Below are 14,632 nucleotides of genomic sequence, written 5' to 3' on the forward strand. Positions count from 1 at the left end.
TTCCTGCAGTACTGCTTTGGCCAGGCCTAAACCAGTGGAATCGTAAAATATCTCGATACTAGAAATAAGGAGTCTAGGCATCCTTTGACTAGTCTTGAGACCACAGTCCTCACAGCCAGCTAACTTAGTTCAACACAAAGCTAATATCACTGCTCTATATTGAAGTGGATGGTAATCACACTGAAGGATATTCATAAAATAAGGAGATACTGAAGAGCTAGCGTCTTTTCACTAGTTTGGTGGCACAGTCAGTTCACACAACCCTGCTACTCTAAAATTGACGCCGATAGAAAGTCTCCGACAGTGTACCCTTCCACCAATCTTCCCCATAAACTTTGTTCTATTTGTAGAAAAGCTCCCCACTTCTCTCCTCCAGCGAGTCCTTTCTTCCCATGCCTCCCTCGAAGGTGCGTGAGCGGAGACAACCAGGACTGAGCTCAGCGGATTCCCGAAAGCATTTATGTAATTTCGGGCATTCTCTAAGTCTGAGAATTCTAAAGTACATATGTCTGTCAATACATAATTGGAAGTATTCATGGCAGAAAGCTGCAATTTGAAAGCGTTCCACGAAAGTTAAGATGGGTTTTTGTTTTATTTTAATACAAAAATTTGAAATTGAAATTAATTCTGATTTATTATTGGTTTTGCTATTTGCCACAGAAATAAAGTAACTTGCATGATTAAAAAATATTATTGTGGTTGTAAGTTATACGCAGTAATAAACATTTCACCAAGGGATTAAATTTTCATGCACAACATCAAAGCAACAACAAATACCAAATGAAAACAAAATGCAATGCAACAACTCACCCAAATTCTCGACTTGGCACGGCAGCACCAGAGTGTCGCCCACCACGGCGCGATATGTATGGCCGCGCGAGAGAAAGTGCGGTTGCACACCCGACATGGATGACGTCTGCGAAGTGCTCATGGGGCGTGTGTTGGTGCCTGAAACATAGTAAACACAGTGAAATTTAGACATTTGTGAACATATATATATAGTAATGTATACACATAGATATATAGTATATATTTATGTACTATATACATGGAAATTGGATATATAGCGGATATAACAGTAATTTATTTTTGTTTGCAAACTTTCTATTCATTTCGTGTTGAATTTTTTATTATCTGGCGGTTTTCGGCGGCAACGTGCAACACCAAATTACGATTATCAAACCGAATGTGCTGGCGTAAAATTCAGAAAAACAGAAAAAACACAGATCAAATAGAAAACAAAAGGTGTTAAGTGCTTGCAGTAGATTTGTTGTTGCGCACGCTCACTAAGATAAAGTTTCAGAAAGGCTTTCGCCTCTTTTTTGCAGGCTAATTTCCACTACACTTTTCTATGCGACGCACACATTTTATTTTGTTGTTGCTAAAACTCGTTTTTAATGCCAAAAAAGCGGCTGCTCTGAGGCAATTGTATTATTCCCGGCACGTGTGCGCCATAAAAATCATATTATTCACAGTTCGTGGAGCACACCTGCGATTTCTTAAAATTCCTTCGGACTTTTTTATATTTTATTTTGTACTTTATACATTTTTTTCTATATTTTTGCGTAGATTATACTATTTTTTTTGATTCTTTTAATGTTTCTTTTCGTGTATTTGCTCTCTCGTTTTATGTTGCTTGCGTAGCTTGCTAGCGCCGCTAGTGCAGCAGTTATTTCTGCGAAATTAGCCGATAACCTGCTTCTGTCACGGGCACACAAATAACTTCGCTGCACAACACTGACAGGCGCGCGCAAATAGCGAAGGGTGCGGACGCAGACGCCTGCTGCGAACTGGCAGCCGCTTTAACGTTGCGCTGGCAACTTCAGTGCACATCATACACACCCACGCAACCACACACACACGCAGCCGCACACACATGGCCATAAAATTTGAAAATATACTCAGAAATATCATATTTAGCCGAGAGCGATGTGTAGTAATGCAATGGGTTTGTTTGCCCCAACTTCCAGCGGAAACGGATGTGTGGAAAGTTTCGGAGAACAATTTTTTGAATTTAGTTTTTTTTTTTAATTTATATTGCCGCAAGTGTGCCCTCAGTGCGCATCAATTTGTGTAGTTCGCTTGAATTTAGTTTTCAAACTGCACAATTTTGTAGGAGATTTTTCGTTTTGTAAATTTTGAGTTTAGTGTAATTTTCAATTGCAATTTTGTTACTTAATTTCACTGGAAAATAAATTTCAATTAATTTGCGCAATCAGTTAAAATCGTGTTAACAACAGCACSYCARTTGTTTCWTCTTTTTCYTATTTGGCGCYAATTTGGAGATRCCAAGTGCAGCCAGGTATTTTCCAGCTGATTTCTCCAACGGATTGGAGGTCTTGTTCTTTCTCTGCTTCCCCCAGCGGGTACTGTGTGGAATACTGTCAGAGCTGGAGTGTTTTCGTCCATTCGAACAACATGACTTAGCCATCGAAGCCGCTGAACTATGCCAATATCGTCGTATATCTCATACAGCTCATCGTTCCATCGAATGCGATATTCGCTGTGGCCAATGCGCAATAGACCATAAACCTTTCGCAAAAGCTTTATCTCCAACTCTCCAAGGGCCTACTCAACAGATGTTGTCATCGTTCAAGCATCCGCACTATATTGAAGGACGGGAATAAGAGGACTTGTAGAGTTTGGTCTTTGTTCGTCAAGAGAGGAATTGCTTACTCAGTTCAAAGTAGCAACTGTTCGGGGGAGCGTTAAATGTCAAGGTTGGTATTGTTGTTGGTGCAATACTGGTTTCAAGATAGACGAAATTATCCATGACTTCAAAGTTATGACTGTCAATAGCGATGTGTGAGTCAATTCGCGAAAGCCACAGCTATTTGTTTGATATGAGTTCACTACCAGACCCACTTATTTCGCTACCTTATCTAGTATGGAGAAAGCAGAATTATTATTAAATAAATAATATCGGCGTACACAAGCAGCTTTACAATCTTATAGAATATTGTGACTTCTCGATTCAGCTCTGTAGCTCKAATTATTTTCYTTAGCAGTAGATTGAAGAAGTCACACGATGGGGAGTCTCCTTGACTGAAACCTTTCTGCTATCGAAGAACTCAGATAGTTCTTTGCGAATCCTGAAATATCCCAAAGTACTAATAAATCTGATTGACAGGCTCACTTTTATAAACATAGGATTGCATTTTCGAGGATTGTTAAATTTATTACTAAGAGATTGGTTGGGAATCGTTCAATACTCGGTTGACTCAATCGTCCAGCAAGTCAAAAATTATCGAAATGAAGTGAAAAAACGAACCGAAAACCAAAAAACCCACGCAAAAAGCGCTAAAACTCTAGGTGATGATCATGATTTTTTTCGATATTCGTGGTTTGGTGCAGATGGTGCAGTTTATTCCGAAGGGGCAGACGGCCAATAAGGAATTCTATTTGGCCGTATTGCATGAGAACATCCGTCGAAAACAATCCAATTTGTGGAGGAACGATTCAAGKATTTTACACGATTATAATGCACCATCGCATCGAGCCATTTTTGTGACCAAATTAAAATACAAAAACGCTATGAATATGATCGATCAACTAACGTATTCACCAGATCAGAAATTGCTACTCGCAGGAACCCGTTTCCAGTCGATCGAAGAAATAAAACAAAATTCGCTGATGATGCTGAAGGCCATCTCAAAAAGTGCTTATGARAAGTGTTTGGAGGACTGGAAAAATCGTTGGGCGACAAAATAAATATTGATGAATAATTAAATATTTTTCGTTTTATTTACAATCTCCTAATACTTTCACAATGTATATTATATAGTAAACAATGAGTTTCATTTCGAAAATCACTGGTTATATATAATACATTTATTAGAGATTATCCATAAAATTTTCTTATTTCACTGAATAATTATCGCTTAAATTTGAGCGTTAATTTCCTGTATGAATTACACACAATTTCTACATAACTACAATGAAATATATACGCTACTAACGGTATTATTTTCCACAGTTCAATCTATAACCGAAACATTGGCATTCATACGCCTCACTAATTTCCTTATGGCAACACTGAATGGATATGAATTTTATTGCACGAATAGGGACCAAGCTGAGATCAATGGCAAAGGATAGGGAAATATTGAAACGGAATTACATAAAACGCAGACGAGCAGAGCAAAAGCCTGAATTTTATGGTTTGTAAATACTAACACATTCATAGCTATATGCAAATGTATGCATGGTGCACACACATCCATTTGTATGAGAGTACATGTACATGAATGTATATACAGTTAAAAGGAAGCTTAAATATAGACGAACGTTTAAACAATAGAAGCTTTGCAGAAGAGATGAAGCGAAAGTTTTTTCGACTGATTGTTAGTTTGTGAATACAAACTCGTTTATGGGCGCTTGGAGAATTGAAGCGATAAACCCGGGAGCTCAGAACTGCGAGGAAAATCAACAGATAGGATAAAGTAGGCGGCATTCACGCTTGCTAAGCGCCAGAGATAAAATTATCGGCAGTTGCCAGGAACATATTTGTATSTATGARTGTATATAYRTACRYAYGKRTRWGTTTGTATATTTCTGTAGCTTGTGTATGTGTGTGCATGAAAGCACTATTTCTTAAGGCCAAAAGCAACAGTCTGGTTTTACAAAATCTTTATACATATATATACACCCACTGTGGTTCATATAATTATGTATACATATATGTGTGTGTATGTGTACGAAAGTATTTATGTACGAGTATGCGTGCGTCTGCCAAGCATAGCGAATGAATGAGCGACATTTTTATGCTAATTGAAAGCAATTCGTATGGAAACAAATTGCCATCGATATGCCAGTTCGCATATTAATACCGTAACGTTGCATGAAAGCGCACACTCACACACACACACACATATAACAGTATTTGCATACATACATACACATGCGTACACACTTTTATAAGCGCCACACAGCAAGTGACAAGTGCTGGATTGTGAAGTGGCTGTGGCCATGTGTACTCATCAGTACTGGCTGCCTTGGTAACGGCAGTGGGTGGAAACGGAAGCTCAGCGTTAAGCCATGAAGTGGTTATGTGATAATAATCTTTTTTTCTTCCCTTCTCGCCTAAATTGATACCAAACCGAGCTGGTAGTGACAAGTGTGAGTGCTGTGTGAGGTGTGGGTTTGCATTATAACGGTACATGGCCATAAAAGATAATCAAATCGCATACAAATTGCTGAGATTTGTATTGAACTTGATTGTGACATAAAGGACACGCGACGGTCAATGAAAAGCAAATGCATAAACAAACACTTATTAGCGTAAGCGCACACACACACACAGCTATTTGCATAAGTTTAAACTTTGCTTATATACATATAACGGTACAAATTCATATACTCACTAGTATATACGTATATATAGATATATTTCAAATCTATCGCACATTTTTGTATAGGCGCTGTTAGTATGCAAATCTGTTATATAAAGATTTAACCGTAATCAAACGCAAGTTGCTAATAAATGCAAATAGAAGTGATTCTGCTCCTGAGATTACAAATTTTTAAAAACTTCTGCCATTAATGGCATAGCATTCTCGACGTTTGGCGATTTAACGTGACATTATGCAATTTAGCAATTATTTGAAAAGTCTTGAAATTATTAAAATGCCTGCGCAATCTCTGCTAATTCCTTCATTTTTCTCTGTGAACTGCTTCGCGAAATTTTTTCTTTTTCATTTCCAACCAAATGTAGGCTGGCAGGACTAAGAACTTGCGTATATCAACATGCAAGTAGTTTGTTTCATACATAGTAACGGGTGATCCAAGTAGAGGTACTTTTGTCAGTAGCCTCTTTTTCACAGATCGCGCGTGAGTCGCGTCAGGCTGTCATGTTATTTTGTTCAATTTTTTTTTTTTTTGAAATTTCATCATGGAGAGACTTAATTCTGAACAGCGCTTACAAATCGTTTAACTTTATTATAAAACTTCGCGTTCTGTCTTTCGCTTATGGTCAATATCATCGGCCACCTGAGCGTAATATTCGCAACACCATCACCCATTATGAAACCTCACATTCATTATTGGATAATATTTGGCCGAGTAGACCACGACTATCACGGAGTGAAGAAACGATAGCAGCCGTAGCTAAGAGTGTACACGAAAACGGTGGAGAGTCGAATCGGTGCCGCTCGTAGATCACGGACTGACCTGTGTAACGATTTGGCGCATTTTACGTCGTAATCTTAAATTCAAAGCATAAAAAATTTAGCTTGGGCAAGAACTGAAGCCGCGATATCGCTTCGCTCTAAGAGCTCTTAAAAAATGTCAAAAAGATTCGACGTTTCCAGCCAAATTTTGTTTAGCAGTGTTGCCGATTTCGAGTTAAATGGGTATATAAACAAGTGAAATTACCGGAAAAAAAAACACGATTTAGTGTGATTTATGTCCCGATGTAATTATCTTTCCATATTTCTTCAACAAAGAAGATCGTGATCTCGGTGATATTTGATTTATTGAAACAATACTTCGGTGAGAATAGAATTTTACTTTTTAGGTCGGTCGATTGGCCAAGAAGATCATATTATATCACTACGCTAGACTCTTTTCTGTGGGATCAAAAGTCTTTGCGGACAATCCCGCTTTGATTCAGACCATGGAGCAAAACATCACGCGTGTTCAGCCGAAACGCTCGAACGAGTCATCGGAAAGTGCACTCAATTAACTGTCTGAGACGCAGCCGCAGCCAAAACTTGAAAGAAATAAACTTCAAAAAATAAAAGTCAAAGAACGTTCCTTCGAATGATTACAAACCTTTCCGATTAAATTTGAAGTTTCCACGCTTTTTCTTTAGAAATAAGTAGGGAAACTCAAAATAGATGAACCTTTTATATTTTATGTAAATTAGATATTAAGGAAGTCTTTTATTGTCTACATAGCCTCATGCCAGTCGCTTTTTCTTAAGTATTTCCGGCTATCATATTACTCGTCGACTCGTTTCTATAACTACATACCCGTCAATCGCTTCAGAACTAAGTGGCTAATTATGAGAAAATTTCTAACTTGGGATATAAAAACTGAGTGTATGTTTTTCTCCCAGCTCCACTACCAACTTATCTTAGGTTGGTTTAAGTAAATAAGTTGAGTTTCCGTGAGGCCAGGAATAGTCCCCCGTGGACAGCTAGAGCAGAATACCTGAATATGGATCGGAAATTCCGTCGACGTTGAGGTCTGCCACGAATTTGTTAAAACGACTTATAACCTCTCCAGCCAATTTGGCAGCATCGCAAAAGGTATTGCAACAGAGATACTCAACCTAATTCTGGTGAGAGCTGAAAAGTTGAGGAGAAAGTATCTATGTGTTTCCACTAATTTTGCTCATTGCAATTTCGACAAGTTAGATTCTCCAAAATCTTTTGCCTCACCGCATGAGTGCCAATTGGACAGTCTATCATTGCCTCGATGTTTACCTTGTTAAGAGCCAGCAGTTTAATGGTTTTTACATTCCACTTTGAGACAAATGCGAAAGTCACAACACGGCAAGTATTAGTTGCTGAGTTTGTGCGAAGTCGATAGAAGTAGCACTGGAAGGCATGAAGGCTCTCCTGCCTCGTTCTCACCGTAGTGAGCTTTAGTAAGGAGCAGGTTTGAAAATAGTGAAAATTTTTGGTCTCTCTGACGATGACCTCTACTTAACTTAACTTATCGCCTATTTGATTGGAATAAGTAAAGAAATATTTACAGCTATTATCGGTTGAATCTCGTGATGTCTTCTATGTGTCACCTTAGATTGAGAAAAGTGTATTTAGCAATTGCATAAATTTAGTTTCTTAGTCCCATACTTCTACTGCTCTCTAATATTTAAATCATACTCATTCTATGAGTCCAACAATTTATTAAATTTCCCTCTCTATCTCTAACTCACTCTTTTCCACTCACTCTTTCTTTTACTCTCTCTCTCTTTGTACTTTATTAAATTCATATACTTAATTTTATTATACAATTTTTCGAGTATACCAAAAGAAACTAGCAAATTGAAAGCCGAAGCAAGTTTTCGTACAGATAACAATGACATCTTGATAGCAACTGCAGTCAAAAGCGAAGTCTTCACAGCTTCAAGGTTCTTTTATGCCGCAACTTCCAGCCGTTTTCTTATCTTTTCCACGCGAGTATTTTCAATTAAATTACGCATAAATTTTGAATGACAATGTGTTGTTGGAGGAAGACAGGAAGGATGCCAACAGCCGAAAGCTTTACAGATTTTTACGCCAGACAGGAGCGTAACTGTAAATACCTACGACGCAGAGTGGTAATGTCAAGTGAGTTACGTTGTATGCCTAAATTCGCAAATGGTTGCGGACATTAAAACAAGATTTGTTGAATAAATAACACTTCAATTTGGGGCACAAACCAAAAAAAAAAAAAAAAAAAAAAAAAAAAAAAATGAAAAAAAAAAAAAAAAAAAAAAAAAAAAAATACAAAAATTAACACGAAAAAGTGATTTAAAGGCGAAAGCCATGACATAAGGACGAAGTGAACACGAGCAGATATAAAAATGGCGGCGTGAGTTGAGATGAAWCAAATTAAAGTGAGACTAAAGTATTTGACAGGCGGCCACTAACGGTAATGTAAGCATGTTAACTAAACCAAATTCCCTAAAATTATAAAACTAAGGAATGCAAAAAACARCAAAAATAATAGCAAAATATTACAATGAAATTCTGGCAACTTGGCTAGAACTGCTTTGATGTGGGTTGAAAGAAAAGAAATGCGATTAGGATAAAAGGATTTGCTTTGATCATCTTAAAACAATATATGAAATTAAAATATAGCCTTATAGAAAAGCAAGTAATGAACGAATAATGCATTATTCAATAATTGAATAAATAAATAAATGGATTTGTGTGATGCCAAGGCAAGAGGCCTGCAAGGGTTGTTGCTTTTCGTTTCCTTTGTATATCTCAATAGGAAAATATTGTGGACACTGGAAGGTCGACAACTTTTAGGTGATATGCTACTATGAGCAAAAACTGACTTTTTGCTTCAAATTTYGAGTGAAGACCCATTCGTCGAAATAATTTTATTCTAGTGGCGTTTGTGGCAAATATCACGTCAAAATCATCATTGTTGTTTAATATAGATATCCGTAAAAAGAGGTCGKATTTTGAGCATACAGGATAAGTACTTTCATTGAAGGCGGCAACTGGTTTGAACACAATGCTGAAACGAGATAGTAAGATCTAAAGTCTGACGATTTACGCCAATTGAACGCTATCGAAGGGTCTTCCCTCCTACCTAATTACCTACCTGGCTCTATAAGCCAGGATGGACAGAACGTGGTGTTAACAGGTATGGGATCGACAGAATAAAGAGCTGATGGAGATTGGCTTGTGATTCGTTCATTAACGGACATGGATTTATATTCAGTAAAGAACTGTCATATCGGTAACAATCTTCCGGATTATTTGTTGAATTGTTTTGACCGTTGTGGCGGTTGCTTTTTGCAAAGAAGGAAACCGAAAGGTGTGAACTTGTTTTTATTTGAAATTTCAAGAACAGACAGACAAGTCGCGGAAAGCTTTGCAGCCACTTTTTATCAGTCATCTRTCTAGTCACACTTATATTTCAAGCCACCAAATAATTAGTACACTATGTTTGATGTTATGTCACTTTTAGTAACCGAGCATAGACCTCTCCTTAGGGATTCATAAGTTTAGCAAATTAGCTCTTACTAAAAGAAGAATAGATGAGAAAAACTTTTGAAAAGTATGATAATAYTTTGTTATGGCTTGACGACTTGTTGTTTGAGCACTCGTCAAAGAGAAAATAATCCAAAATTTGGAGTTTTTCTTCGATAGAGGCGAAAAAGCAAGCCAGGTAATATGTAAGGCCAATTATCTAAAATGTCGTTAAAGTAATGTAAACCGTCTATTCCAATTATTATTTAAACAATGTTTATATTGCCTAGAAGCTAAATGTTTGGAACCATTTATCAATGCTTGGGATCGAGTTTCCATCTGCAAATCATTATTGAATCGTAACAAACATGATCTGTTTCTGTAGCGACTGGTTACTGGTAATCCAAGGTGAGTCATTTATGACAACGTCAAGCAAGAAAGGTCGTGGTCGAATCGTTTTGCTATGTATTTGGGGAAATTGGCAGAAAATCATTTAATATTAGGTGCTCTTATACGATCAAACTTTAACTCAGACCTTCACTCAACAAKTAGATCGTCTGATGGTAGAAATCGTTCAGAACCAGTCAGCTCTGGTGAAAAGAATGTACGTGCGTTCCACGCATGCAATCTCGGGTCATACACATCGAAGCTGACACACCAATAACTTAGAAGATAGATTTTCATGCCTCCAATTAAATTTTTTTTTTTTTTGTTTTGAATCCTGATACTAGACWAGGTAAGCTTAGGTTTGATCCACTTGTGAACCTATGGAATAAAGTCCAGTCAGAACACTTAAAAWTGCGATGAGTTTGGATTTTGTAATTAGTACGAAGTACGTCCAGTTCTGGTTATCGACTAGCGTCTGCTGAGCTCACTGAAGGTCCATCGGTCTATCGCTAGAGCGCAAGACATTGGAAAGCCGACTCGTTTCCAATCGGATGTAATTGGGGTAATTGTAATTGGCAAGCTCAAAGGCTGGACCAACCTGAGTCTGGTATGGAARAACTTGAAGTTTTTGCTAACGAGGTTGTGCATTCCTTAACAACTTTTGAGCGCACAGTCAACGAGCTCAAAGGCAGTCTAGCCGATCGTTTATCAAAATTAGAGATGGTGAAGAGCTCCCAACTTTGTGTTGTACCGTTCATTCCTTCGGTTTATTCATGCAAAACGCTTATGCACCTCTTTTCCAAAKACTTCGCATACAAATCCCTTTCAGATGTATGAATAGAGAAGAAACCGTCAGTAGAARGTTCCGCAATGCAGTGATCTAAATAGTCAGGAATGCACTCGAAGTACTGTTAAATTTCAATGCAAGTTTGGTGCTAAATTTAATAGCAGCCTTTGCCACAAGGTACCTGTCAACTATGTATGGCTATGAGAGCCGCTCTTTGGACACATWTCCACTGCTTCTGAGCTCTACCCACCAAATAACAACCTTATGTAGTGCAATTTCCTTCTCAATTAATAAGATTAGAATTTAATTTGCTTGTCATTTGAAATAATGAAATGAGACAAAATACCGTTAACGCTTAAAATTTATCACATTCTTGCTTCATGAAAGGGGATTTTCAAACTCTTTTACACATTTTATCGCCAAAGTGCTGCCGAGAGCTTGAAAACTCGGAATGGAACTGCGCTAAGCCAAATACCTGTAATGGGCGCTATGCGTCATTTTATTACCGCAATGAGATAACGGAAATACTTGAATCGCAGCTTAGAGAAATGCGCAAAACTACATTCCGCCGAAGAAATGGTAGGAAAATAAGAAAATGAAATGAGAAAAAGAAAAGAAAAGAATTCGTAATAAGAAAAGGCAAAGAAAAAAACAAAGAAAATAAGCACAACAAAAGTGAGTGAAAATAAGAAATGGAATTAAAATAAAGTAGAGTGAAGTTGAGCGAACGAATGGTGAGCACACCAAGGCGCACACACGAAWGCAAGCAATCCTCTGCGGACTTTAGCATTCAAGCGCCAGCAGCAGGTGCACAATCTAATTGCACTCTTCCTGCATTCTTATCTTCTACCCTCTGCTTGCCCCCGCTTTCGCCATTATGGTCATTCGTGTCAAATTTAACGTACAAATGATAAAAATGCATCGGTAATAAAATAAAATAWAGACGAGTGAATGCGAAAGGCAAGTAGGTGCTGAAGCGGGGTCTTGCGGTGAGCTGTCGAAAAAAACAACAACAAAAAGAAAAAATAAAAAAAATAAACAACAAAAAAACAACGAAGTGCCGCGGAAGCAATGAAAATAAAAGCAGAACCAACTAATATCAGCAGAAATAAAAATGCGAAAGAAACAAGTTTCATTTTACCGYTATAAAATGATGATCTGTGAAAATGTCTTTTCACGCTTGTTGGACATAAAGGAGCTCCTGTGAAAATTTATTTACCTTTTATTTCAGTTTCTTCCACCGCACTGWTAAGTTAGCAAAATATAAGAAGAAACAGCTAAGAGAGRCAASAGCAACAAAAACAACAATACAACAGCAGCAGAAATGGTCAAAATGGTGCAAATTCATGAAAGCTGCATGTGCAACTTGTAAGAATTGTCCAAGCGTGCCATGAGCGCTGTGCAGCAAAGGAAGTGCAACGCCAACGCGCCACAACCGAGTRCAACAACAACAACAACATAGTACAGCAACAACAAGACTAGCGYGCAATAGTTGAMATACAGCAAAACAGCATGAATTACACTGTCAGTGGCAGCGACTTGCGTGAAGTCTATCTTCCGGCGCTGCAGGTCCAAGGACTCGCACCAGCAACAACAACAAGTAATTGCTGTTGGTGCGCTATGCACGGCTGGCTTTGTCATTGTCTTTCCGGCACTTTGTTGCTGTGAATGKTGGTTGTTGCTATTGTTGTTGCTATTTTTGTCCCCGTTGTTCTTGATATTTTTTGCTGTTGTTCCTATTACTGTGATTGTTGTTGTTACTATCATTGTTTTTGTTGTTCTTATGACTTCATAGTTGCTGACGTTAGCGCTTCAGCTTTTATTGCTGCAACAACACAAACACCCACACCAGCACCTGTTTATTTTGCTGTTAAAATTCAAAAGTTAAGTGCCACAMTATATACGCATACATACACACGCCTTAGCTATATGCGTGTGTGCGTTTATAAAAATTGTCTTTCTGCTGGTCACACCCTAAGCGGATGCGCCCCGCTGCACTTATTTGCTGCTTCGCCGCATGTGAAAATGCACAAAAGGTCGGTCAGCAATTGCACTGTGTCCGTCCAACCGTCTGTCCGTCCGCACGTTCGTGGTAAACTTTCCACAGGGAAAAYTTTTATCAAGCGCATTGTTATTGCCTTGCCGCTGGGCAGTTTGGCCTGCAACAGCGACCCTAGTTGTATTGTATTGTTGCTATGTTTGTTGTTGTTGTTGTTGTGGTGGCGAAGGCGTGGAAATTGCTGTTATAAGTTGTGTTGCTGCAACTGACAATCTTGGCTAATAAGCTATGCCAGAGTTGGCCATTTACTAGAGAAATCAAAGTGCCAGAATGCGCAGAAGAAGCAGCAGAAGTAAGAAAACTAGAAGAAGTAGAAGTGAAAGAATCATTATAAAGCGTAATCATAAAGTCGCTGCGCAAAAGTTTATTGCGGATGTAGAATTTGCCATCAAATGCAGTTGGAAGTGATAAAAATGTGAAATAATGGGCAATCGTACACTTTAGCGGGACTTTGGTTCGAGTGATTGCGGCAAATCGGAAATCGATAAGCGTGCTATCAATGAGCTTATTGTGCGGTTGGCTCTGTAATGGGTGTCTATAGTGAGCCAGTGGTTAGATTGTTTATAATTAAAATAAATAATGGTGTGTTGAGGCTTTCATAAGAAGAATATTAAGAAATTATCTGACTGGCATAGAAGGAAAGTTCCATTAAAGAAAAAACAAAAAAAAAACTGTGGTTTCCACAACCCAATAATGAACATTAAAGGATTAAGAAAACCGAAGAAACTTTATGAAAAGAAGGTGTGACAGCTGTTTCTGTAAAGTGATAGTCACGTGTTTAGAATACCGATGAGAGTGACGAAACCGTACTTCCAAATTTGATATTTTAAACACAAAGCTCGCAGAGAGCAGGAAACCGTGGTTCATTTGAATTTCTTCAAGCAAATAAGCACTGAGTTTCTTCAAAGAACTGTTAACTCGGTTTCGGTAAGACGGTTTCAGCCTTAAAATCTATTTTACTCATAAAAGAAGAAACCTACCGATAAAATAGCCACTAAGTCCGATGCACACATTAAAACTGGAACTGTTAAGGAAGAAGTTTTGCACTTTGGAGCCTAATACTAGATTCGGTTAGGTTAGGTTAGGTCGTAGGGTTGATCCAGAATCGATGGATTTCATTTTAGTAAAGGAAAATGCTGCTTTATGTCATATCGATAAATTATTTTGAGCTTACCACAAATTTGAAAATACGCTCCTACTTTTCTACATTCGCCAACGTCGTGTCGAACGATATTTTAATCTCAGTTTTTCAAAAATCAGGCAATAGCAAATAAAGTGACAAGATGATTCTAGAACGTTTTCTTTTATAAAGCTTTGGCAAAGCGCCTCCGCCAATTTTTTAGCTGCACCAACTGTGAGCCTATTATATAGAGAATAGTCAGAACAAAAATTGCGGCGAGATTGACTTTGCCTACAGAATTTAGTTCGAGATGCGAACAGTCCTGTCTTTAACCAGCGCTAGCTGAGCTCACAACAAATCCGTCGTGGTTTTTGATCCATAAGTGGGCGACGCCACGCTCATTTTCAATTTAAAAAAAAAGCCTGGATGCAGCTTCTCTCTGACATTTCTTCCGTAAAATTTAGTGTTTCTGACGTTTTTTGTTAGTCGGTTAACGCACGTTTAGGGATTTTCAACATAACCATTGTATGGGAGGAGGGCGTGGTTATTATCCGATTTCTTCCATTTTTGAAGTGTATATGGAAATGCCTAAAAGAAACGACTCTATACAGTTTGGTTGACATAGCTATAGCAGTTTTCGAGAT

General features: G+C 38.0%; 1 protein-coding gene across 1 annotated transcript in view; it reads right to left on the reverse strand.

Moving 5' to 3' along the window:
• Positions 1-810: 810 nt before the first annotated feature.
• Positions 811-14,632, reverse strand: part of LOC108977549 (hemicentin-2-like) — a gene marked incomplete at its 3' end in the record, with an annotated part of 203,901 nt that continues 190,079 nt past the window's right edge. The window contains 1 exon segment of the mRNA XM_018947267.1: positions 811-948. Within this exon segment, the coding sequence (XP_018802812.1) occupies positions 811-948 (138 nt within the window).

Source organism: Bactrocera latifrons, unplaced genomic scaffold (genome assembly GCF_001853355.1).
Source record: "Bactrocera latifrons isolate USDA-ARS-PBARC rearing strain unplaced genomic scaffold, ASM185335v1 scaffold_91, whole genome shotgun sequence".
Lineage (NCBI taxonomy): Eukaryota > Metazoa > Arthropoda > Insecta > Diptera > Tephritidae > Bactrocera > Bactrocera latifrons.